The sequence below is a fragment of the Hakea prostrata genome, chromosome 4, assembly GCF_041222555.1.
Source record: "Hakea prostrata isolate BN-2017 chromosome 4, UWA_Hpros_2, whole genome shotgun sequence".
NCBI lineage: Eukaryota > Viridiplantae > Streptophyta > Magnoliopsida > Proteales > Proteaceae > Hakea > Hakea prostrata.
Genome location: NC_142603.1, coordinates 326971 through 351767, shown reverse-complemented (window position 1 = coordinate 351767; position 24797 = coordinate 326971). Strand labels below are relative to the sequence as shown.

At 38.7% G+C, this 24797-nt stretch overlaps 2 protein-coding genes across 4 annotated transcripts in view; both read right to left on the bottom strand.

The window, feature by feature from the left end:
- The window catches only part of LOC149016877 (uncharacterized), a 30428-nt gene extending 15747 nt beyond the window's left edge, over positions 1 to 14681 (bottom strand). The window contains exons 1-2 of the mRNA XM_089151135.1: positions 14297 to 14681; positions 13004 to 13151 (exon numbers count right to left, since the gene is read on the bottom strand). Coding sequence (XP_089007261.1) covers positions 13004 to 13151; positions 14297 to 14536 — 388 coding nt within the window. The 5' untranslated portion in view covers positions 14537 to 14681. The remainder of the gene's footprint in view (positions 1 to 13003; positions 13152 to 14296) is intronic.
- Positions 14682 to 18081: 3400 nt separating this feature from the next.
- Positions 18082 to 24797, bottom strand: part of LOC149016876 (Radical SAM superfamily protein) — a 40485-nt gene continuing 33769 nt past the window's right edge. For 2 of the 3 annotated variants that reach the window (XM_089151132.1, XM_089151133.1), the window contains exon 11: positions 18083 to 19169. The gene's annotated coding sequence lies outside the window, so the exon portion shown is untranslated. Of the gene's footprint in view, positions 19170 to 24797 lie in introns of all 3 variants that reach the window. The other variant, XM_089151134.1, reaches the window with a different exon arrangement.

The window sequence follows — 24797 nt, the reverse complement described above, 5'->3', positions numbered from 1 at the left end:
GGAAGGAGAACCAGTTGACAAGATAAGGTATCAAAAATTAGTGGGAAAGTTGATCTATCTATCTCACACTAGACCTGACATCACATTTGCAGTTAGTCTTGTTAGCCAGTATATGCATGATCCCTATTCCTCACATTTGGATTCAATATATCGGATCTTAAGATATTTGAAGACTACTCCAGGAAAAGGAATTTTAATTCCAGCTCATGGACAATTGAAGATTGAGGCATATACAGATGCAGATTGGGCAGGATGTCCAGATGATAGGAGGTCTACCTCTGGGTATTGTGTATATGTGGGAGGTAACCTTGTGACTTGGAGAAGCAAGAAACAGGCTGTAGTTGCGCCGAGGCCGAGTTTAGGGCGATTGCTCAAGGCATTTGTGAGGTACTATGGCTTAAAGGGCTGCTTCAAGAGGTTAGGACAGATTTGGAAGTTCCTATACAGTTATACTCAGATAGTAAGTCAGCAATCAGCATAGCTCATAACCCAGTACAGCATGATAGGACTAAGCATGTGGAGATTGACAGACATTTCATCAAAGAGAAGCTTGAGGCTGGGCTGATCCATATCACCTTTGTTACTTCAAACGAGCAATGGGCTGATGTGCTCACAAAGAGCTTGAGCACGATTACATTATGAGCAAGTTAGGCATGATAAATATCTATGCTCAAACTTGAGGGGGAGTGTTGAAAACATGGACTGAGGTTTCCTAATTAGAATAGGATTATGTTTCCTCATAAGTCTAGAGTTTTATTTCTATATTTCCTTTTCCTACTTAGTAGGACTTAACTAGGTTGTAACTATAAATACCCTATTGGAGTCTTGTGAATAATATACTTTTAGAAGAGCAATTCCTCACATTACAACACTAATAGTTCACTTCCTCCAATTTCTGGAAAATGAAACATTAATTGTTCTCATTATTTTACATGTTCTTAATTTTTGTACTGACCTTTTGCCCATTAGTAGTCCTCTTTCTAGTCTTCTGCTTAAAGACCTTTTGTCCATTAGTAGTCTTACTCAGGACCTAAACTGCAAAATAACTTTCTTTCCCTCTCGTTGTGTATTTTAGGACTTAGAAACGGGAGTACAATCAGTGGTAAAGGTGCTCGGGAGAATCTACTTGCTGGGCTGTTCTGCATCGGCGTTGGCTATTATCACTTTTTTTTATTCATCTGCCCCTGTTTTCTCCACTTTGCTTCAGTGGCATTGTCATCTCAGTCATGCTGCATTTGCTACTTTATCTAGACTTACTCTTGATTTATTTAAGAGATGTATTTAAATGATTTTCATAGTGTTCATACTGGTGCTTGCATTTTGGCAAAACAAATCAAACATATTTTTACTATTTTTGATAATCGTAATAACATTCCTTTTTCTATTATTCATTCTGATGTTTAGGGTCCTTCCCATTGCATTTCTTCTTTTGGATATCATTGGTTTGTTAGCGTTATTGACTACGGCACTAGGATCACTGGGTTTATTTTGTTACACCAGATTAGTGATGTTTTTTTCTTGCCTTCAAATTTTTCATAAATTTGTAACTACCTAATTTGATGCTTGCATCAAAATTCTTTGAACCGATAATGAGATTAAATATATTGTAAGGGAAACAAAATCCTATTTATCTCGTTATGGCATCATTCATCAAACTAGCTGTGTTGAGATACCTACATAGAATGGGGTGGCTGAACACAAAAATCGGCATCCGTTGGTTGAGTTCTACTAAGAGTCCAACTCTATTAGAGTTTTTATTCATGTAAGTTTCTATTTCTTGTTACCCAAGTAAGGGTATTTATGTAATAGTGTACTTTTCACTTAATTATAAATAGAGGGCTTGAGATCACATTGATCAATAAGCCAATCTACCACAATCGACTTTCTCAACATAGCATCAGAGCCTCGAGACGATTAGGGATGAACACGAAGAGAAGAAAAAAAGAGAGAGAAGAAGAGAAGAAGAATCACACCACCGTTGCTACCGCCACTGCTTCCCGCTGCTTCCTGCTGCTTCTTGTGAGTAGGAAAGAACAAGAATACAATCGCAGCTGCTGCTTCCTGCTCCAAGAACAGAATCGCAGCTGCTGCTTCCTGCTCCAAGAACAGAATTGTAGCTGCTGCTTCCTGCTCCTGCAAGTCTGCAACACCATTGCGATTAGGGAAGAAATCGCTGCTTCCTGCTCCTGCAACACCATTGCAATTAGGAATGAAATCGCTGCTTCCTGCTCCTGCAAAACCGTTGCAATCAGGAAAGAAATCATAGAATACAAACAGTGGTTTTTTTGGCCCATCGATCGTCTTCTCAAACAGTGAGTTTCCCCTGATTTTTCGTTTGAATCTCTTCTTTTGACCCTTGAATTAAACCCAACTTTATTCGAACCATATTTAGGATTTTTCCCCTCCTTACCTACGGTTCTATTAGCCCAAAAACAGAAAGAAACAGAATACCGATGTTTCAGGGGTTTCGTTGGTAAATTTGCTTTTTTTTCTTCCGGGATCTAATTGCAAATTTGCATAATTTCAGGGGCTTATTTATAAACTTGCATACTTCCAGGAACTTATTTATAAATTCAAATAGTTTCAGGGACCTATGCGTAAATTTGCATAGTTTTAGGGACTTCTTTGTAAATTTGCAAAGTTTTAGGGACCTATTTGTAATTTCAGCTTTTCCAAGGGCTTATTTGTACTTTCCAAAAAAAAAGAGATAGAAAGAAGAAGAGAGAAACATGGTGTTCCTTATATGCACTTTTTCAATTGTGGCTATTGCCCTCTGCGACGTTTCAGTTATTTTTGAAAAGGTGAAGACTGAAGAACTGCAGACAATCTTTTCAACATGGCAACATGGCTCCCACTGTCTCCAAACATTACCCCACTCTTCTTCCTCTTTCGGTAAGATTTGATGGAACAAATTATTTGATCTGGTCTCGATCTGTTTACTTGACTATTACCGAAAGAAGACTTGTTGGACACATTACGGGCACCACTATCAAACCTACTACCACAGGTGTTTCACAGGATAAATGGATCTCGAATGACTCTCTTATTATGTCATTCCTTTTGAATTCCATGAATCCAAATATTGCCCATAGATACCTATTATTTGATACTACAGCCCAAATCTGGAAGGCTACTACTGAAACATATGGACAGTTGGGGAATGATGCACAGGTTTATGAGCTACGAAAGAATCTTCACGAGACTACCCAAAAGGAACTAACTGTAGCCCAATATTATGCTGAGTTGCGATCTCTTTGGTAGGAGTTGGATCATTATGGGGATTATCACCCCACTATCCAGATGATGTGACTACTTATAGGAAGCATATTGAAAAGATTCGGGCATATGACTTATTGGCAGGTTTGAATGTGGAGTATGATCAGATCAAAGTGCAAGTATTAAGTCGTTCTCCCTTTCCTACACTAGAACACTCTTATGCCTTTGTTCAGTGTGAGGAAAGCTGTTGATTAACCATGCTTTATGTTCCTATTATGGAGAAATCAGTCTTACAGTCTGTTAGCACTAAATCTGATTTAGCTAAGGAGATTGTCAAGTGTGAACACTATCACAAACCATATCATACCAAAGTCAATTGTTGGAAGCTCCATGGGAAGCTTGCTAATTTTGAGCAAAAAAGAGCACAAAGAAGAGGAAAACCGAAAGCTAATATTTTTGAGACAGTTTCCACAACACCCTCTGCAGACATTGGTTTTTCACAGGAGGAGTTAGCTACTCTGCGACGTATTCTACAGTCTTCTACTACCGGTACAACCTCTACCAATGCTTCCTGCAATATCCATACCAACTCCTACCTTTGCTACTTCAGGTAAAACTTTTATAGGCTACCATGTTTCTTCAGTTTCTGCTCCCTAGATCATTGATACAGGAGCCACAGATCATATCACAGGTTCATCCTTTTTTTTCTTACATTATGCTCCAACTTCCGGAAAAGATAAAGTTCGAATTACTGATGGCTCCTATTCTTCAATTGCTGAAAAAGGGACCATTCAGCATTTTCCATCACTTTTTTTGTCTAAAGTTTTACACGTTCCCTCTTTCTCTACTAACTTGCTCTCTATCAGTAGTCTTACACATGACTTGAATTGTAAAGTGACTTTTTCCCATCTTACTGTGTCTTCCAGCATTTGGTAACGAGGAAGGAGATTGGACGTGGTAAACTAGACAATGGACTTTATCTGTTAAAGCCAAGTGGAGGATCTACTTTTGCTCTGACTGCATCTCCTAATCCGGTCCATTCGGTAATATTACACCTTCAGCAATTGCACCGTAGGCTAGGTCACCCCCTCTAGGAACTCTTAAGAAAGTATTTCCCGATTTAGTTTCTTCTTGTAAAACGGATGAATTTTTTTGTGAAGCCTGCATTTTTGCGAAGCAAACATGTTCTACTTATTTACCTTCTCTTCATAATAGAAAATATATTCCTTTTGGATTCATTCATACTGATGTGTGGGGCCCTTGCTGATGTGTGTCTATTACTGGCCATAAATACTTTGTTATTTTATTGATTATCACTATCGTTCTATATGGATTTATCTTTTAAAACAAAAAAAATTGAGGTTTTTCAATGTTTTCGTGATTTTCATAATATGATTAAGACTTAGTTCGATGCCACTGTGAAGATCCTTCACAATAACAATGGCACAGAGTATACTGATGGTGAGTTTCAGAGATATCTCTCTGACTCGGGCATAATATACCAGACCAGTTGTGTTGATACTGCTACCCAAAATGGGGTTGCCGAAAGAAAGAATCGGCATCTTTTAGAGATAGCCCGTTCACTTATGATTGCTATGAATGTCCCTGACAAATACTGGAGTAATGCTATACTCACTGCCCCTTACCTTATGAATAGAATGCCCAGTAGGATATTTGGTTTTAAATGTCCTAATGAGCTTCTCCAGGGAACCTCTTCTTTTCTTATTCCTCCTAAGGTTTTTGGATTCATTTGTTATGTCACAATCACAGCCCATCAAAGTAAGCTGGCTCCCTGTGGTCTATGCTGCATTTTTCTAGGGTATTCTGCTACTCAGAAAGGGTGCAAATGTTATCATCATCCTTCCAGGAAAACCATTGTCTCCGTAGATGTCCTTTTTAATGAGTCTTGCCCTTACTATACACCTCTCCAAGGGGAGAGTCCTAGAGGAGAGGTGTTATTTCCAACTCTAGACCTTTCTATCACACCACCACGACACAACTTAGGAGTTCAAGAAGTGTTTCCTAACCAGGGGGAGACTTCAGCCAGTATACTTGAGGACTCTAATTCCCCCCCCCCTCCATTTTCTGAACCATGTGAAGAACCTGGTCAGGGGGAGACCACTCCAATGAGGCACACTATTGAGGTCTTTCAAAACAAGATTGACCAGAATAAGGAGGTGTAGACTTATCAAAGGAAAAATTACAACTGACTAAAGTAGGTGGAGAAAGGTGACATGTTACCACTTCAATCTCCTGCTCCAGAATCAGATTCTACTGTTCCCTTTGAGGTATCTTCTTATGATCTTCCTATTGCTGTTAGAAAAGGAGTCAGATCTTGTACTCAGCATCCCATAGCTAAATATGTCTCTTATGACTCATCGTCTGACTCTTACCGTGCTTTTATATCCTCTCTATCATCTATATCTATTCCTAAAAGTTGGCAGGAAGCCTATCCTAATAGGAGATGGACGACAGCTATGGTAGAGGAAATGCAGGCAATGAAGAAAAATGATACTTGGGAGCTGGTTACACTTCCTCTAGGAAAAAAACTAGTGGGTTGCAAATGGGTGTTTATGGTTAAACAAAATATGGATGGACCAGTCAACAAGTTGAAGGCTAGACTAGTTGCAAAGGGGTTTACCCAAAACTATGGGATAGATTATCAGGAGACTTTTGCCCCCGTTGCAAAACTGAACACTGTTAGATTTCTATTGACTGTAGCTGTGAACAAAGACTGGAACTTGCACCAACTAGACATAAAGAATGCCTTCTTACATGGGGAGTTAGAGGAAGAAGTCTATATAAAAATCCCACATGGATTCTTCGATGACAATACTGCAATGAAAGTTTGTCGGTTGAAGAGGTCAATTTATGGGTTAAAACAGTCTCCTAGATGTTGGTTTGGATGCCTCCTGAAGGCAATGACTTCTATTGGGTACAAGCAAAGCAATATTGATCATACACTATTTGTCAAGAAGTCAGATACTAACATCACACTTCTCATTGTTTATATGGACGATATTGTCATCACAGGGAATGATGGTGAAGAAATTCAAAGGTTGAAGAACTTTCTTGGCAAAGAGTTTGAGACTAAAGATCTATGGAAGGTACAGTACTTCTTAGGGATTGAGGTGGCTCGATCAAAGAAGGGTATATTCCTATCCCAAAGAAAGTATGTCCTAGACTTATTATCAGAAGTGGGAATGTTAAGGTGTAAAGTAGTTGATACCCCCTATTGAAGCTGGAGCTAAACTTAAAAGAAAAAGAGGGAGAACCACTGGACAAAGGAAGATACCAAAGGCTAGTAAGGAAGCTTATTTACTTGTCCCACACCAGGCTAGACATCGCTTATGCCGTGGGGATAGTGAGCCAATTCATGCATGATCCATATTTATCTCATATGAAGGCTGTTACCAGAATACTACAATATTTGAAGGGAACTCCTGGAAAAGGAATACTTCTGTCACCCACTAATAATCTAAGAGTATAAGCATACATTGATGCTGACTGGGCGGGATCTCCAGACAGAAAGTCAATTTCAGGTTACTATACCTTTGTTGGAGGTAATCTAGTTAATTGGAGAAGTAAAAATATAATGCGGTAGCTTTATCCAGTACCAAAGCTGAATATAGAGCTATGGTTTGTGGAGTTTGTGAATTACTATGGTTGAAAGGCTTGCTACAAGATATTGAAGTCCCAAGTTCCAAACCTTATAATGCTATATTGTGACAATTGACAGCAAGACTGCTATTAGTATTGCTAATAATCATGTACAACATGATACCACATTGAAATTGACATATTTTTTGTCAAAGGAAAGCTGGAACAATAGCTTATCTGCATGCCTTTTGCAAGGTCTGGAGACCAAGTGGCAGATGTTTTCACTTTTTCTTTTTCTTTTTCGTCCAAATCACTAACGGTTTAAAAGAATGAGATTTCCTTCCTATTGTAGGCAAGTTGGGCATGACTAATATCTATGCCTCAACTTGAGGGGGAGTGTTGGTTGAGTTCTACTAGGAGTCCAACTCTATTAGAGTTTTTATTCATGTAAGTTTCTATTTCTTGTTACCCAAGTAAGGGTATTTATGTAATAGTGTACTTTCCACTTAATTATAAATAGAGGGCTTGAGATCACATTGATCAATAAGCCATTGTACCACAATCAACTTTCTCAACAGCATCTCCTTCAAGTTGCACGATCCTTAATGTTTCTTGTGCAAGCCCCACCTCATTTTGGGAGATGTGACACTTGCAACAAGCTATTAATAGGACGCCGTCCCATGTGTTGCAGCGATGTTGTCCCCTTAGTCTTCTTTTGGGTTCTACAACATTCATTTTTCCCCATAAAATGTTTGTGTGTTGGCTTTGCTAGAACTCATCAAGTTCATGATAAGCTTGAACCTTCTAGGCTGCGGTGTATCTTTTTGGGCTACACAGCCACCCAAAAAGAGTACAAATGTTATCATCCACCTTCTAGAAAAATATTTGCCACCATGGATGTAGTCTTTTAGGAGAATGTTCCCCATTTTTCCCTTACACCTCATTAGTGGGAGAGTGAGTCTAGTGAAGAGGTTATGGTTCTATTCCACCTATGGAAATCCCCTTAGAAATTCTTGTCGATGGTGCCCATTTAGAAGATGGAGAGACTAGACAGAACAATACAGACGATGGTTTGGGAAAGTGGTACGTAAGGCGAGCAACAACCTACTTTGCAATCTCCCCTAAAGATATTCCTACTAAAGGAAGAGCGACCCTAGAAGTGCCTCCTAACATGCCCATCCAATTGGAAACACTAATTTCTAGTCTTGAAAACATCCATCCTAGTAAGTCCACTATTGTTTCTAACCCTTCATTAGAGTTAAAGATTGCACTGTGAAAGCAACCACGAGCTTGTATTCAGCATCCTATCTCAAATTTTGTTCCATATCACCTTAAAACCTACTTTCAAAACTTTTGTTTCTTCCTTATCCTCTTTTTGTATTCATAACTGATGTGAATATAGGGACCCCCATCCGAAACCCTAAGTGGGGCCCTCAGGATGGATCCAAGCAGTCTCCATGAATCTAGCCGAATCCCTTTGGAGGGGTATTTTGGGCACTTTGGCCCTTATTTTATCTTATTTTATTTCTAAATTTATTATTAGATTTTTCTAGAATTTTAGTTAAGTCCAATTTGGTATCTTGAGTCTGTTTAGGATTTGCTAGGAGTATTTTATTTTGAGTTGAGTTGTTTTGAAAGAGTCCTAAGTTGGTTGCTTTAAGTTATTTAATTAGCATGTGCTTAAAAGGATAACTTAAAGCATGAGATTCCAATCTAAGGCTTATAATCTTATAGTAATTTGATTCCCTTGTAACTTTAGATAAAGAGTTCGGTTTGAGTTGTAACTGGATCTCATTAGTTAAGGGGATCCCAGTCTAAGTTAGTCTCTTTAATTTTTGGCTATAAATAACCTCTTCCTGCATTGCAAATTTCAGTCTGAATTACTGAATGAAATTTAACTAAGGACCGGGTTACTGTTTTAAGGGGGCCTCGGCAAGTTTGGAAATAATTCTTCAATCTTTAGTTTTCTCATCAAGTTTCTTCAAGCAACGTCATCTTCTTCAGAGTCCAGCAGCTTTCAAGCATTCACCAAAGCATTCAAGCAATCAAACACCACTGTCAAGTAAGTGCAGCAGCATCCCCACCCATCCCCTGCCTTTCCCCCTTGTCTGCAGCCCTCCCCTTATTTTGTGCAACCTTAGAATCCCTCCCCACTGCCACCGCAGGTTCCCTGCCCCCTACTGTCTTGTTCAGGCCTAGAAAACCCTCCTTACCCCATCGCATATACCCTCAGCCCCTTCCCCTTCAAGTCCAGCAAACCCAACCCTCTCCCTTAGCATTCAAGGCCCCTCCCTTCCACCTCTTCCTCACAGCAGCCTTATCCCATTCCCATACATACTGTTATTTTCTTCCAAATAGTCCTACAACCCTAACCTTAGGAAAACCTGCACTCCATCTTCAACCTTAGAATTCTGCAGAAATTTCAAAATTCCAGGAATCTCATTTTGTTAGTTTCTAATCAATTAGATCCATTCTAGTTGAGAGGGCAGTGGTAGAAATCAGTTCTGGATTGCAGAACCAGCAAGGAATAGTCCTCTTTCCACCCTAGCCGAAACCCTAGTTTGCTCAAGATTTCAAATTTCAAATCTGAATTTCAACAACTAATAGAATTCAGATCTGAATTTCCTAATCAACAGGCTTGGATTGTAGAAGAAACCCTAAAAACCCCTCTACCCTTTTGCTGGAATTTCCTGGGTAGCCACATCCTAGGAAAATTATAGATTTACCCTTAATCCTAGAACCGTGGTTACATCAGTAACACCTAGCAAGAAGCACTAGCTCATTCTCACTCTAAAGAAGCGATGGACGAAATGATGAAGGCACTAGGAAAAAACAAATTGTGGGATGTTGCTTTACCTACCAAAATGAGGATTGTTAGTCGCAAGTGGATGTTTGTGGTTAAGCACAAGGCTGAAGGTATTGTGGAGAGGTACAAATCTAGATTGGTGGCCAAGGGATTCGCTTAACCTATGGCATTGATTACCAAGAGACCCTCACTCCAGTTGCCAAAGTGGATACTATGCAGGTTGTCCCCCATTTGCTGTGAATAAGGGTTACAATATTTAATAACCTGATGTAAAGAATGTCTTTCTTCATGGAGAAATTCACGAGGAAGTGTACATGGATGTCCCACTAGGATACACGACTACAAGGCTTATGGGAAGGTATGCAAGCTTAAACATACTCTCTATGGGTCGAAGTAATCCCCAAGAACATGGTTTGGAAGATTCCGTAAGGCCATGGTGTCCACTGGGTATAAGCAAAGCAATGTAGATCATCGCTATTTGTCAAGAAGAATGCCTTTCTTCATGGAGAAATTCACATGGAAGTGTACATGGATGTCCCACTACAATGCACTACTACAAAGGCTTATGGGAAGGTATGCAAGCTTAAACATGCTCTCGATGGGTTGAAGTAGTCCCCAAGAACATGGTTTGGAAGATTTCGTAAGGCCATGGTGTCCACTGGGTATAAGCAAACGAATGTAGATCATACCCTGTTTGTTAAGAAGACTGCCACCCACGTCACAATATTGTTAGTGTATCTTGACAACATAGTGATCACTGATCACTGGTAGCAGTGGAGCAGAGATTTCGGCCATGAAAGCTCTCTTGGGAGTTGAATTTGGAATCAAAGACATGGAAAAGTTTAGGTATTTTTTGGGTATTAGCAGGGATGGGAACATTAGGATGAAAATCAACACACGCACCTATTGAGTCCAACTCAAACTTAAAGGCTGAAAAAGGATATCCTATGGACAAGACTAGCTTCCGACAACTAGTTAGGAGACTCATCACTTGTCTCACACTAGATCAGACATTGCCTTTGCTGTAAGCCTAGTAAACCAAAACAGGCATAATCCGCATTCCTCTCATCTAGATGCAATCTACAGAATTTTAAGATACTTAAAGGCAATTCCTAGAAAGGGAATCCTAGTTTCTTGTCATAGACACATGAATATTGGAGCCTACACTAACGTAGACTAAGCAAGGAGTTTGGATGATAGGAGGTCCACTTCTGGTTATTGTACTTATGTAAGAGGTAACCTAGTGACTTGGAGGAGCAAGAAACAAGTTGTCATAGTGTGGTCATATGCAGAAGCGGAGTTTAGAGTAAAATTGGCTAATCCAAGATCTTGGTGCAGAAGTTAAGGAACCTATCCAATTGTTTTCAAACAAGTCTACAATCACATAGCTCACAATCCAGTCCAACATGATAGGATTAGGCATGTAGAGACTGACAGACCCTTCATTAAGAAGAAGATTGAATCTGGTCTTATCTGCACTTCTTTTGTCTCATCAAAAAATCAAAAGGCTAATGTGTTTATTAAGAGTCTGAGTACTAAAGTTTTTTGTTTTATTACTAGCAAGTTAGGCATGATAGAAATCTATCCACCAACTTGAGGAGTGTTGTGATTCTAAGTAAAGGTAGAATTGTCTCCAGGATGATGTCATATAATCCCACATTGGTAATTTCATTTCTTTCTATACTCCCTTATTATAATAAATAAAGACTAACTATGTCTCCTTGACACAAGTCAGAAATTCTCAAATCATTCAACAAAAGCATTGTGAGTTGCATACTAGAGTCAAATGCATCCCTGGCTTGGGATAGGAGCAGTACTCATGCAAAAGAGCCACCCGATAGCATACAAGAGTCAACCTCTATTCCCAAGGGCCAGAGCCAAATCAGTCCATGAGGAATTGATGGTGAATGTTCTAGCAAGAACTAAATGGAGACATTACTTAGAGGGCTGACCCTTCAATGTTAGGATGGACCATCAAAATTTGAAGTATCATTTGGAGCAAGAAGTGGTGGCTGCCAACCAGCGAAAAGAAGTCACGAAATTACGAGATCACAATTTTGAGATCATCTACAAGCCGGGAGTAGAGAACAAGGCTGCCAATGCCTTGTCATGACATTCAGGGGGGAATGGCATCTCGGAGCTATCACCACAAATGTCTGGCAGGAAGGAGAACAGCTGATTGAGGAAGTCAGCAATATTCAGTTGGTACCGAGCCATTAATCAGGATTTACTCAGTGGATCAGCAGATCACCTAAATACCAGTTGAAAAAGGGGTTTGTACCATAGAGATAGGCTAGTAGTAGCGGAACCCTCATCCTTGATCCACAAGCTGCTGTCCGAATTCTATTCTACTCCATATGGAGAGTGTTTGGGTTTCATTGGACATACAAGTGCACTGTAGCAATGGTGTATTGGGTTGGCATGAAGAGAACCATCTGTCATTTTGTAGCAGCCTGGGGCTATGAGACATTCCAACTGGGAAAGCATCAGTCTCTGATTCACATAGGACTTATCTGTAGCAATGGCGCATTGGGTTTTTATTCAATGGAAGCATTTACCACAATGTGCGAACACCTAGGAAGGTTACACTGAGAGGCATCAACAATTTCCCGATTTCCACCCTGAGGACAAGGTGAACTCAAAGGGGGGGGGGGGTGCTGATAGGCCACTAGTTCCACGAGTCTACACTCGTAGGTCTGGGCAGGCTGCTGAGTAGTTGGGCAGCAGTTACAAATAAATTAATAAAAGTAAATAAAGGGAATGAGGACATGTAGAGGGCAAAGATTGAGCAATCAAGAGGGTTTGGTTATGGTCACTTATGTAACTCAGATACAGGTTGGGAGAGAGAGAGCTGGAGGGGGCAAGCAAGGATTCGATTGTGCTGTTGGTAGCCGGTTCTCTTCCGGGCAGTACTGGTCTCTAGTAAACCAAACTCAGTTCTAATTATTTTTTCTTCACTTAATCTTCATCACTGCCATGTGTGATTGAGAGCCTACAGAACAAATGAAATTGTGTAACTCTATGGCACAACTCTGTATATATGGGATGAAGTGACCATGCCCACATATTACTGACTTCTGAGTTGATTATCCCAATGGACATTTCACTCAAGTTTTTGAGTGTCAAACAGTAACTGCAATAAATAATCAGCAGACCATAAGGTGACCATGACTACAGTTTATTGGCTTCAGAGTTGATTAGTGTCCATGAATTGCAAGTATACTCATCTCAATTGGCATTTGACTCCAATATTTCAGGTTTCAAACAGCATTGCATTAATGATCAGGAGATAAATAAAAACTGGTTCCAATATTACTTTCCAAATTTTTTCAAAGATACTAGTAAGTAGTAAAATGCTAGCATTTTGTTGTAAGCACTTACAAACAGGGTCAAAAACAATTCCACGAGGGGCTTGTTTAAATAATTGAACTCCACCTTCATCCAACAGGTGATCACCATCCAAGATAGAGAGGGGTTTCCTCACCACAACCAGGCTTTTGTCCAGAATGTCTTCTAAGAGCTTTTGTGCCTGTTGTAAGTCCCAATAGGGGTTATTATGACTATTATTTTAATCAGACAACTATTACATTAGAAGCAATAAAACCTCAAGTTTCTTGGGATGGATGGCTTTCTTAAAAAGATTATATTCATGACAACTAAAATATATATATATATATATATATATATATATATATATATATATATATATATATATATAATATCCTTCAAAAGAATCTAATAATTGCTTAATCATTGTTCATTTACCTTTAATCCATCACCCAGAGAGAGGATACTCGGAGTTGGTAATCCCACAGACTCGATATCCATCAGACTCAGAATGTTCCATAAATTTGTCAACTACCTAGAGCCATGACACCCATCTAATGTTTATTATTATGAGCCAAAATAACCTCCAGGTGGTTAATCCAAGACCCCTTGGAAGGATACCTCCGATCTATTGCATTCTATTGCACTATCAAATGGATAATTATGTTCAGTATGTGACATAGTTTTGGTAATGGACTTGTTACTCATGAACAGAAATAAAACCAAATATTAGTGAATGTGGTGTTTGGGTACTAGATCAAACTCATCAAAGTAACGGGAGTTCACAGTTACTTCAAAGCTTTGCAGTTTTAGGTGACCTTAAGTTTCCAAAAGTTCTCCAAAATGTACTGGAGGAAAAAAGCAGTATGTCGATGATGCGAACAGACAGGAACTTGATGCAACCCAAGTTAGCCAGTTAATGTGGTGCACGGGCCTCTGAGAATCATTCACGTACTCCATGTCCTGCTCTCCTAAGCAACCGACTTTTTATGGAAGCTCAAAATTCGTAAGAGAAATGTATCAATCAATCAAGAGTAAGAAAAAGACAAAATATGCAGAAGAAAACACAGAAATAAGAGCTGCCAAAGAGAAAAGTCACTTAAATTCATCTCCGCCAAGTTTGGGGGGGGGGGGAAGAAAAGAAAAGAACAGATGGAGGCCAGGAGGAGGGTAATTCAGAAAATTCAGTTATAATTCAGAAAATTCGGTCTACCTTTTCTGATTTCTCAGGAACGTAATTTAGTACATGCATATATGATTAAAGGAGAGAAAGGTGTTCCAGAGAGTTAAGTTGAGATAAATAATCTGAAGAAACGAAGGAACTCGCTCACCGAAGAGAATACCGACCTTGATTTGGTAGAGCTTAAGACCTTGGGATTTCTGTTTGTCGTGCGTGTCTTCTTCATAATTGGGACGTGAAAGGCAGGTATCATTGATTAAGATTTGAGAATTGTGTTCTACATTCAACCTTTTAGAAGTAGATATGCCGAAATCCATATTAGCAGCGGAGTCAATGGCTGCTTTCCATTCCGCGTCTCCGTCTTCGCTGCTGCTGCTGCTGCTGAAACTGAAAACTCCACCATCCATCACTAATTCGAGTCTTCCACTCCGGCGGACCGTCCCCTTAAAATGATTCCACCAAAACAGTTGCCAATCTATCCTTGAGTTGGTGGGTTAGCAAGAAAAGGAATGGTGAAGGCATCCAGTGGATTTTGTGAAAAAAGTGTTTTGTTTTCTGTACTTTTCCACAAAGTTCACATTTTTTTTAGTAGGGTTTTTAAAAGGCATGGATGAAAAAGTTAATTAACCGCTCACTACACAAATTTTTTTTTAATTTAAGGAAATTTGCCTCTAACTTTTCCACCCCAATCAACCAAACAAATCACACTTTTTGGATTTAATCAATGAACAAAGTGGGTGATATGCAACACGATATAGGCAATATATCGGCGATATATCGCCCTGTGTCGGCAATATATTGCTGAAAAGTTGATATATATAGCCGAAAAATCGGCGATATATCACTACATTCACCATATATAACATAATTTCATTCGTTTTTTGCCAATTTTTTGTGCAATTTTTATCAAAGTAACATATGATGAACCATACTCAACGTAATCGTATAATAAATTGGTATAAATTGGTAACTTTAGCACATCTCTTTACTAGTTGTGTATTTGTGTTCTCTTTGCATATTTACATTAGTTTATATGAATTTTCCAAACTTCCAGTTTTGCCCGCATATAGCCGGACATGTGCCAATTAGAAACTTTAGATTAGGTGACGTTTTGGTCAAAATAACATTTCCGATGTGTTCATTGGCCTCAATAGGTTTCACGTCAAATTTTATGTCGAAATGACCCCAAATACCCTTCGAAATAGGGGGTCGATTTTTCATCGAACCCCCTCAAAAAGTCGCCCAACATGTTGCCAGGCACCAACACGGCAACACCCAGCGACATGTTGGACAATGGATTTAATGGAAAAGTATGTTTTTTCAAAAAAAAATTCTACCCCTTTTTTCCCACTCCACTTTTATTCCAGCAAACAAACACAACCTAAAATTAAGTTGTGCATAATAATAGTGAGACTAGGGGAAGTAACCGAAAATCGAGTATAGATCATATGCTCTGACGAGGATAGAGATGTCAATTTGCAGCCCAAATCGTTAAAACCGAACCGAACCTTAATGGGTTGTGTTTAGGCTGAGGGTGGCAGAGCCCACACCAACCCGAACCCAAACCGCAACCCGTTATAACTCGTTTTACAACCCATTATAAATTTAACATTAAATATTGTTTGAATCATCAAATTATCACTAGGTAGTTAGTATAGATTATCAAAAAAAAATGAGCATGGATTCAAAGATCAAATAGTCATTCTACTACTTATATAAGAGACAATTTGAAGGATTAAATATGCATGTCCAACTGAATGCGCAAAGTTTGGTTAAATGAAGTAAATATTTATCAAGTATGAGAATGTTGATTAAGTATAATTATATTTATCGAGAGGTATTTCTTTTGCATATCAACTAAATATCACCAAAAAAAAAAAAAAAAAAAAAAAAAAAAGATGCATTTCATAGAAGGAAAGTAAAAAAAAAAGATCAACATTCTCACAAAACAATAACCCAATGAGAGCACAAGTTAGAATTTAAAAAAGTTTTTGGTTTTAAGATTTGTTTCAGGACTATCTGGTGGAGCCTAAGGAATGAGCTTGCAGTTTCTATGTTATTACTTATTATTTGAGTTATTAATTTAAAAAGGTGGGTGGGATTTCTACAACGTGGAATGACTTTTCATTTTTTAATGAAATTGATTAATAGCAATTTTTTCCCCCCCATAGAATTCTGGCTCTTGTTATAGGATGCTCGACTTTTTATTTTATTCATTTTCTTGCATACCATAAATTTTAGCCCATACCATTAGTCAACCTGAATATAGACCGTTAGCCCAAACCGTTAGTTAGTCCGAACCCAAACCGCACCAAACCAAAACCGGCCCGAAACCATTATTTTTTATTTGTTGCCTCACATAACGTGTTCGGGTTGAGTGTTTTTGAGCCCGAAACCGCACCGTTGACATCCCTAGACGAGGAGCATTCGACGGAGTTACAACCACAAATTATGTGAGGCAACAAATAAAAAATAATAAATATTATAAAAATAAACCCTATCACCCTAACCCTATGGGCATTCTTGTAATTTTTGCTCATCAGTCATTGGGGAAGACGATCAGGACTCTGGAAATCTTCGCTTCTACTCTAAAATTTTAAAAGAGATTAAAAAAAATTAAAATTAATAAAGGGGCTTTTTATATATATAAAAGGACAAGGACGGGTGTTGTTGCTCCAAATACAGCGCAAGCAAACTAACCTACAAAAACGTGCTCAACCAAACTAGTCGATTAACACTTCCGATAATCCATTTAGTGAAGCACACAAATTTAGATGAAGAAAGCGAGTTGCAATTCTCAATGCTATTGGGAGTAACTTAAGAATGCGTACCTCAAAATGATGATGATGTGAGTATTTATAACTTTGGAGGTTACCTTAAACATATAGTTGTAGAGTCCGACTTAAACTCTAGAAGTGTTCCATTCTTCTTAGAGATCCAATGAGTATTTCTATCGATTAGGTTGTTGAGTCCAACCAAGGCTCTTCTCATCGGAGTCCATTGCAATGAGATCTAAGTATTAGTATTCTACCATGAATCTCTCTGAAGACTTAGGATTTGCTTGGTTACTTGAGTCTGGAGATTTCAAAAACCTAGAGATTTAAAATCTATGGAATCATTGTTCATAAAATTAACTATTTGGTTAGCCTAAATCTTTGGAATAAAACCTATAGATTCATCCTTAAAAACATCTATGGAGTCATGGTTCCAATGTTTATCATTTTTATAAAAGGGGTAAAATCTTTAGATTTCATTTCATACTTAAAAATTTACAGATTCACGTTTTTAGTGTAAAAAGGTGAATCCCTAGATTCCATGAATCTAGGGATTCACACAACCAAATGAGTATAAATCTCCCATTTGTGACCAGGAATTTCAAATCTCGAGATTCATGTAACCAAATAGGTCCTTGGAGAGTTGTGAATCAAGTCTTGGTTCATTCGTATTCCGACCAAGATTTGGTCGAGCTGAATCCGACCTGGTCGATCTTTACGAATCAGGTTCTGGAACTTATCCGTATCAGGTGCATACACCATTAGAGAGAAATGTTTATCCATATAAGAAAACGGATTTTTGTTTGCGTACGCCACGTCAAAAGATTATCTCACGGTCTTAATGTAAAAAAATTTACAAATTCGGACCTTACATTTCCATTTGACAGGTAATATTTTAATAAATTACAGAACAAATCCTTCTTTTATCTCACCCTCCTCAAACGCATAATCAACCCCCCCCCCCCAAATCAATTGGATGCCGGCAATGGCATCGGGATCTGCTTCGAGAAACATCCAGAAGCTATTTTTTTGGTAGTACATCCAGAAGCTACTAATAGAAAGGCTGGAAAAAAATATATATATAATAAAAAAAAAAACCCATCACCCAAATCCTCTTGGGCCTCAGTAATTTGGGTCAATAACCATAAGGGTGCTCCCCATACAGATTCCCAAACGCTATCCGATTTATCAACCAGGGTATTGGATAAGCCTGCCAATAAATTTGAGTGAAAACACTCTCTTTGAGAATCTGCGTATTTGGGTCTTATCTAAGGTTTGTACATGCTGTTTCTCTCTTGTGATTTAAGTAGATATCTCTAGCTGCTACACCTTTTGATTTGAGAAGTGAATTCCTTATTCAAAGCTTCAAGACTCTCTTGGAATGGTCCTATAATTGCTTCTGCCTTACGAGCTTGGCTCTTCCCTACGTCGCTTATCACTAGTTATTTGCTTTGGAAAGCTAAGAGAAACAGGAACTATTGGTTTAAAGGAATCACCTCTTCAGTAAATTCTGTCCGAGTGAACCCAGGAAAACAAAGGGGGTATAGGCACAGTGGGCTTTCCATTGGATTTAAATGAAATAGCACTGTCCTTTGTGGATTGTAAGTTTTCTTATGTTCCCAAGTTAGGTAACAGTGCCGCTGACCGCCTGAATAGGAAGGCCACGTCTGTTTCGGGAAGGACGTTTTGGCCACTTTCCAATCCCTAGTTCCTTGACTCGACAGAGTTAAGCCCAGTGAGTTGTTCCCGTCTTTCTCAATAGACGTTTAATTACCAAAAAAAAAAAAAAAAAATGAAATAGCACTGGTCAAGTGGTAATCTCGAGAGTACCATAACCGGCCGCAGAATTTAAATACGTAGAAATAGGTCAACCCACCATCCGACCAACAGAAGGGGTGAACAAACTAGAAAAATCATCAGCTCTTTTTTATCCAGAAGGCAAAGAGGAGAAGCGCTGCTCTTTCCTGCACCTTAATACAGCATCAGTGTCTTGGTTAAAAACTAAAAACGTATTGGCGCAATATATTCGGATAAAAAATGAGAACCTCCGTAATCCCATCTAGTGCCCTTGTTCATCAGCTATTCGCCCAAAAATGAAACGAGGACAACGCTGACAGCCTTACAATGTAAAGACAACAGCATCAGCGTGACTCATTACTACAAAATCTCTGGCAGAGTTTGGGGTGTCCACAGTAAATACTTCAACAGTTCACACCCAGAGAAGCAGAAGCTGTAGCCTGTACCTGAAAGGAAGCACAAAAACCACCTGCATGTATGTGAACAAGCAACAGAAACAGTTACAAAACTGAGTCCTGGAGGTACTTTTAAGAGGATAACAGAGTTTCAATTGAACTTTCCTAATTTACAAGGGAAAAAAGAAACTCTGAATGTAAATTTTTTGGCTACTCTACTGTGATGAACATTGTTTTCTGTAATGGAAAAGAATTTTGTAATGCAAATATAAGTAATTAATGTGAGAACCAAATGCTTTAAGGAAACATAAATGGGACGTTAGGAAGGGGGTGCCTGATGCCAAAGACATCTACATAAAAGTTCAAAAAAAAAACCACCTGTCCAGTTAGTATCCATTCGAGACACAGAACATAGAAACCTGAGCCAGCTAGCTCAGAAAGTTCAGAACATTAAGGTATTGCCATTTTGCATGCCCAAAAGCTAAGAACCTTGAGGATATAAGGAAGTGATGCGGAACTGAATTTATAGTTTTCTATAGTTATGATCCTCCTAGAGTGAAAACAAGACAAATAAAAAATGCAAAAAAAAAGAGGAAAAACAAACAAAACAACATAAGATTTAACATGGTTCACACACCAATTCGATGTGATATGTCCACGGGCAAAGAAGAACCTTTCAGCATGTATGAGGGAAGATTACAGTGAAGATATCTCTATACACCAAAATAGCATCACAAACTCTCACCCAAAATCCCCAAATCTCATACTGACTTTAGAAGAGAATGTGAGGCATATAACTAGCATTCCACTCAGGCAAACGGGTCATTCAGGTTGCCCACTAAAATGTGTTGGGAGCGGTCAATCTACGAAACTGGCTACAAGAATTCCAGGCATGCATACAAATCTCCACCTTGACTTGAATTCTTCAAACTGAGAAACACATGGACAAACAATCTTCACTTCTCCAATAGCCCATTCAAGGGCTAAATTCTAATGCAACCAACACCAATCAAGTGCAAACCATGCTCAATCTAGGCAATATAAAAAGGGTTTGTGATAGATTGTCTTTAGTACCAATTTTCAACACACAAATATTGCCTTCAATAACTATCTCTGTAATATGATAATACTAATCAACAATGTGCTTCGTCCTACCATAATACATCTGATTTATAGTCATGAATAGCGCTATGCCAATCACTGCAGATAGCAGTCACCTCCCTATTCATACGGAGTTCTCCCAACCTCTTAAGACAAATAACTTCTTTAACTGCTTCAGTTACTACCATATACTTTGCCTCTGTAGTAGATTCTAGAAATTGTAAGGTGTTAAGTAGCCTTCCAACTAACAGCACAACCACCAATAGTAAATGCAAAACCTATGAGTACTCCATCTTTGTGAAGTCGCCTATATAATCTGAACTAGCATAGCCAGTTAACTTGTCATCATTCCTCCCAAACTCCAAACAAACATTAGAGGTCCCCTTTAGATGCCTAAGTATTTCTTTTACCACTTCTCAGTGAGTTTTACTTGGACATGAAACAATATTTATTCGCCACAATGACTGCCTATGAAGTGTAAAGATTGAGAATGCACTATAGCAGACATAATAGAACCCATAGCACTAGAGTATGAACACATCACAAATAATTCACCTCTTCATTTTTCTGGGTGATATTGGCTCCCTTAAGCCGATTAGATGTAACACCACTTATCATGACTCGACCAAGATGACTCCTTTCCAGGCTGTATAGGGACATGAGCCACCATCTACATGGTTTGAGATCTAGGTCTTGACAATGATCTCGACCAAGACCTAGTTAAAATCCCCAGCAAACAATTAAAGAGTCCATCTTGATGGCTCAGTTTGGGTTGGAGTTTGGTATTTAGCCTATTTTAGGCCTTCTAAACATAGTGGTGGGCTTAGATTTGTGAGAACAAGTGCATATATAAATTCTATCTCAACCCTAAATTTGAAACTGATACATTGAAGGAGTGAATATGCAAACTTAGAAAACATGAAATACACAACCATTATTTAATATAAATGAAAATATATGGGATTAAAGTCAAATAATACATTGCACATATTCAGTTGTTCACAATTTCATATTACAACATCGGTATACATATAAGTTATACCACAAGAGTACAAGAGTAAAATAAAAAACCAATACACAACCATTATTTAATATAAATGAAAATATATGGGATTAAAGTCAAATAATACATTGCACATATTCAGTTGTTCACAATTTCATATTACAACATCGGTATACATATAAGTTATACCACAAGAGTACAAGAGTAAAATAAAAAACCAAGCAGCCACTCCAACTTCTGCTACACCAATGTAAACCATAGTTTTTGAAAGAAGTGAAGTTTGGGAAGAACATTCACTTTGCTTCAAGGTTGGCTTCAAAATAAGTAGATCTTTGTTGTAAATTAGCTAAATAAGTTGTTGATGTAGCCAATGTAGAGATCCAACCAATATTTCGACGAAAAATCTAACCAAACCACTAAAACCAGCAAAGGTGAAAGGAGAGTTGAGATAAGTCAAGATTGAGATATCCTGAAACATCTCAACTGAGATGAGGGTATTTATAAAGTGGTAAAATTGAGATCTCAAGTCAACCGAAATTTTTGCCTTGGTATTGTCTTGACTCACATGAGACCTCGCGAGACCTCAAACTATGAAACTCTATGTTCTGGCAGGATGGTCACCCAACTAAGGTGGATGAGGTTGATTCTCCATGGTTTGAGAACTTGCAAGATCTCAAGTCCACCCTCTATGCTCCGCTTGGATGGGCTCCCAACTAAGCTGGGTGACGTAGATATGTATCCATTGTTCGAGAACTTGTGAGATATTGTTTTTTCACAACCCCGTGATGAGATCTAGTGTGAAACCTGAGAAATACAAAATCTCGATCAAACCTACCAACAGAATAAAAGGAACTCGATTGAGATCAATTCATCTCGACTTCACTAACGACATGTCCCTCTAGTGATTGTGCTTTCCTCACTTATTAGAAACATAGTCCAAATTTCGGTTGAGGCCACCAGAATTTTGATTTTTTTGCTAAACGAGACAAAACCTAAGGGCTGAGGGGCAAAATATTCTTCCTGAGTTATAACCCATCTCAATCAAAACTTCGACCAAATCCCAACTCTCTCATGGTAACGCCCCTCCGGTTTTGCAAATTTGGACCTAAGATCCAAGCATTTGGTTTCAAATCCGTAATTCTCCCTCTAATCCTTACACTCGTTTAGTCCTTTGTCAACAAACATCCACTTTGTTGGATTTTTGGGGATTAAACACACCTTAAAGGCAAGCATGTGAATTCATCCCAAACTTTTGACTTCTTGATAGTATATGCATCCAGAAAGATTTGTTTCTTTTCAAATCAATATATGTTTTAGAAGCATGATCTACGAATTTATGCTGTAAAACTCCCCCCCCTAGAGTGCGAGTATTTTTTTTACTATTTAAAAAATTATCTCCGTAAAATATGAAATCTTGAGGGAAAAATATTTATACATAATAGATGAAATTTATAATGTACCAGAATCTCCTACTGAAGTGCAGCCACAGGTTAGAAAAGAAAAAAGGGAGCTAGAGAAGCAGAAAGGACAAGAGAATGAGGAGAAAAGAAAGCAGACGAAATTCTATAGTGGTATCATCTCTGCCTTTAATGCCTTTATTTGTAATTGAAAAATACAGCTTTAACTTAACTTACTAATTCTAAATACAGTCCAAAAATAGACACCAACTTTCTAAGATTCTAAAACTATTCTAAAAAAAAAAAACAAAACTTGCTAGAAAATTACTTTTAAATTTGGTAGAACACCCAAACTTTCTAATTCTGTAACAAGGTCAGACTGCTTGCTCTTCAAGGCTCCTCACTTTCCTTTTCTACTACACGAGTCGCAAGTCACAACACCCCCCCCCCCAAGCTGGAGAGTATTGACTGCCAATTCCTAGCTTGTGACACCCTTCCATAAAGACTGGACTAGGTAAGGACTTAGTGAAGATGTCTCCAACTTATTCAGCAAAACCAACATAGGGTGTATCTATAACTACTCACATGACTGCGTCACACACACAATGCAAATCCACTTCCACGTGTTTGGTCATCGCATGAAATACTGGATTATTGGCAATGTAGATCACTGCCTGATTATCACTAAACATCTCAACTGGCTCTTCAACTTCAATCCCAACTTCTTTTAGGAAGGACTTGACCTAAAAAATTTCAGACACCGTGTGAACCATTTCCTGTAGATTTTTTTATCCTAGATATGGACAATCTAACTACCAATAAGCTTCCACCAGTCATTCTGGGATGACCCTTTTTAGCCACGGCAAATGCTTGCATCAATTGTAGACTGGGTGTCATGAACATATCATTTGGCAATAAGAAACTTGAGTCAACATTTTCAATCCTACCTAAGCCCAAATAAAATTGAAGATTGCTTTGCGGTTAATCCCGAGGAATTAGGAGCTCTCCATTGCGTAGGGATTCAAGCTCTATCAAAGAGGATCTCTTTGGTTCACAAGGAGAGGTTAAAAGGAATCATTCTCTCGTCTAATGGAGGAGATTCAATCTGAACTGAGGACGATTGCACTACGAACATTGGAGAGTCATCAAATTCAGAAGGGAACTCGAGTGACGGCACACCTCCAACAAAGCCACCTTGGAGGGTGAATGCAATAGAGGAAGACACTACTGCATAATGGGGACAGAAATCATGTGAAATCTGGTGTCCCTGTGCCCGCTATCTAGGGGAGATGACTATTACAGATTTGGTGGGAAAAAAAGAAGAAGAAAAAGACGAAGCCATTAGGGTTTGGATCGCAGAGGGGATGCTCAACAAGGAAGAGGTGGTCCAAACCTTCGCTGGACCAGCGGGTGGAAGCCAAGCCGGGCTTGAAACTGCAAAACATATGATGGCTAACAAAAGATACAGCCTTTTTTGGACACACTGTGCTTTCCACTGCGTTGACCTCGTGTTGAAGGATATTGGTAAGAATACAATTGTGCACAGTGTAATTGACAAGGTACAGCAAGCCATCAACTTTGTCTATAATCACACCTACGCCTTAAACATGTAGAAAGAGAAATGTTGAAGACCTAGCAGAACCTGGAATCACTAGATTCACCATGAAGTACATTGCTTTGATGAGTATCAAGAGCAACAAATCTGAACTCAGAGCTATCTTTGCATCTGAGAAATAGTTCAGTATTAAGGGTCTAGCACTCAGGCTGGTACGTAGGAACAGGCTACCATTCATGGTTGTCAAGGCGATAGAGGCAACAAAAACCAAAGTGACACCAAGCAAGGCGACAAGGTCCTACATATGGTGGACTCTGAACAGCTGGGGAATGCGGTGAAGATGATGAACCCAGTGATAAAGGTCCTACATCTGGTGGACTCATCTTTGAATAGGTCCACCATGCCCCATCATGAGGGAGAACATATACAACATAAATTTAAGAGGCAAAAAGACATTCTTGAAAATCATCAGTGATTGGTGTACACTATTCATGCATCCACTTCAAAAGGCTTGTAAGCAATAGTTATTTATGTAATACGTTAGTAACTGGGCAGCTTATTATTTGAAACCGAAGTACCAATACACCAAAAGACTTGGATTGGATACGGATTTGATGGCAGCAGTAAGGCAGGCAGTTGCCAAGTT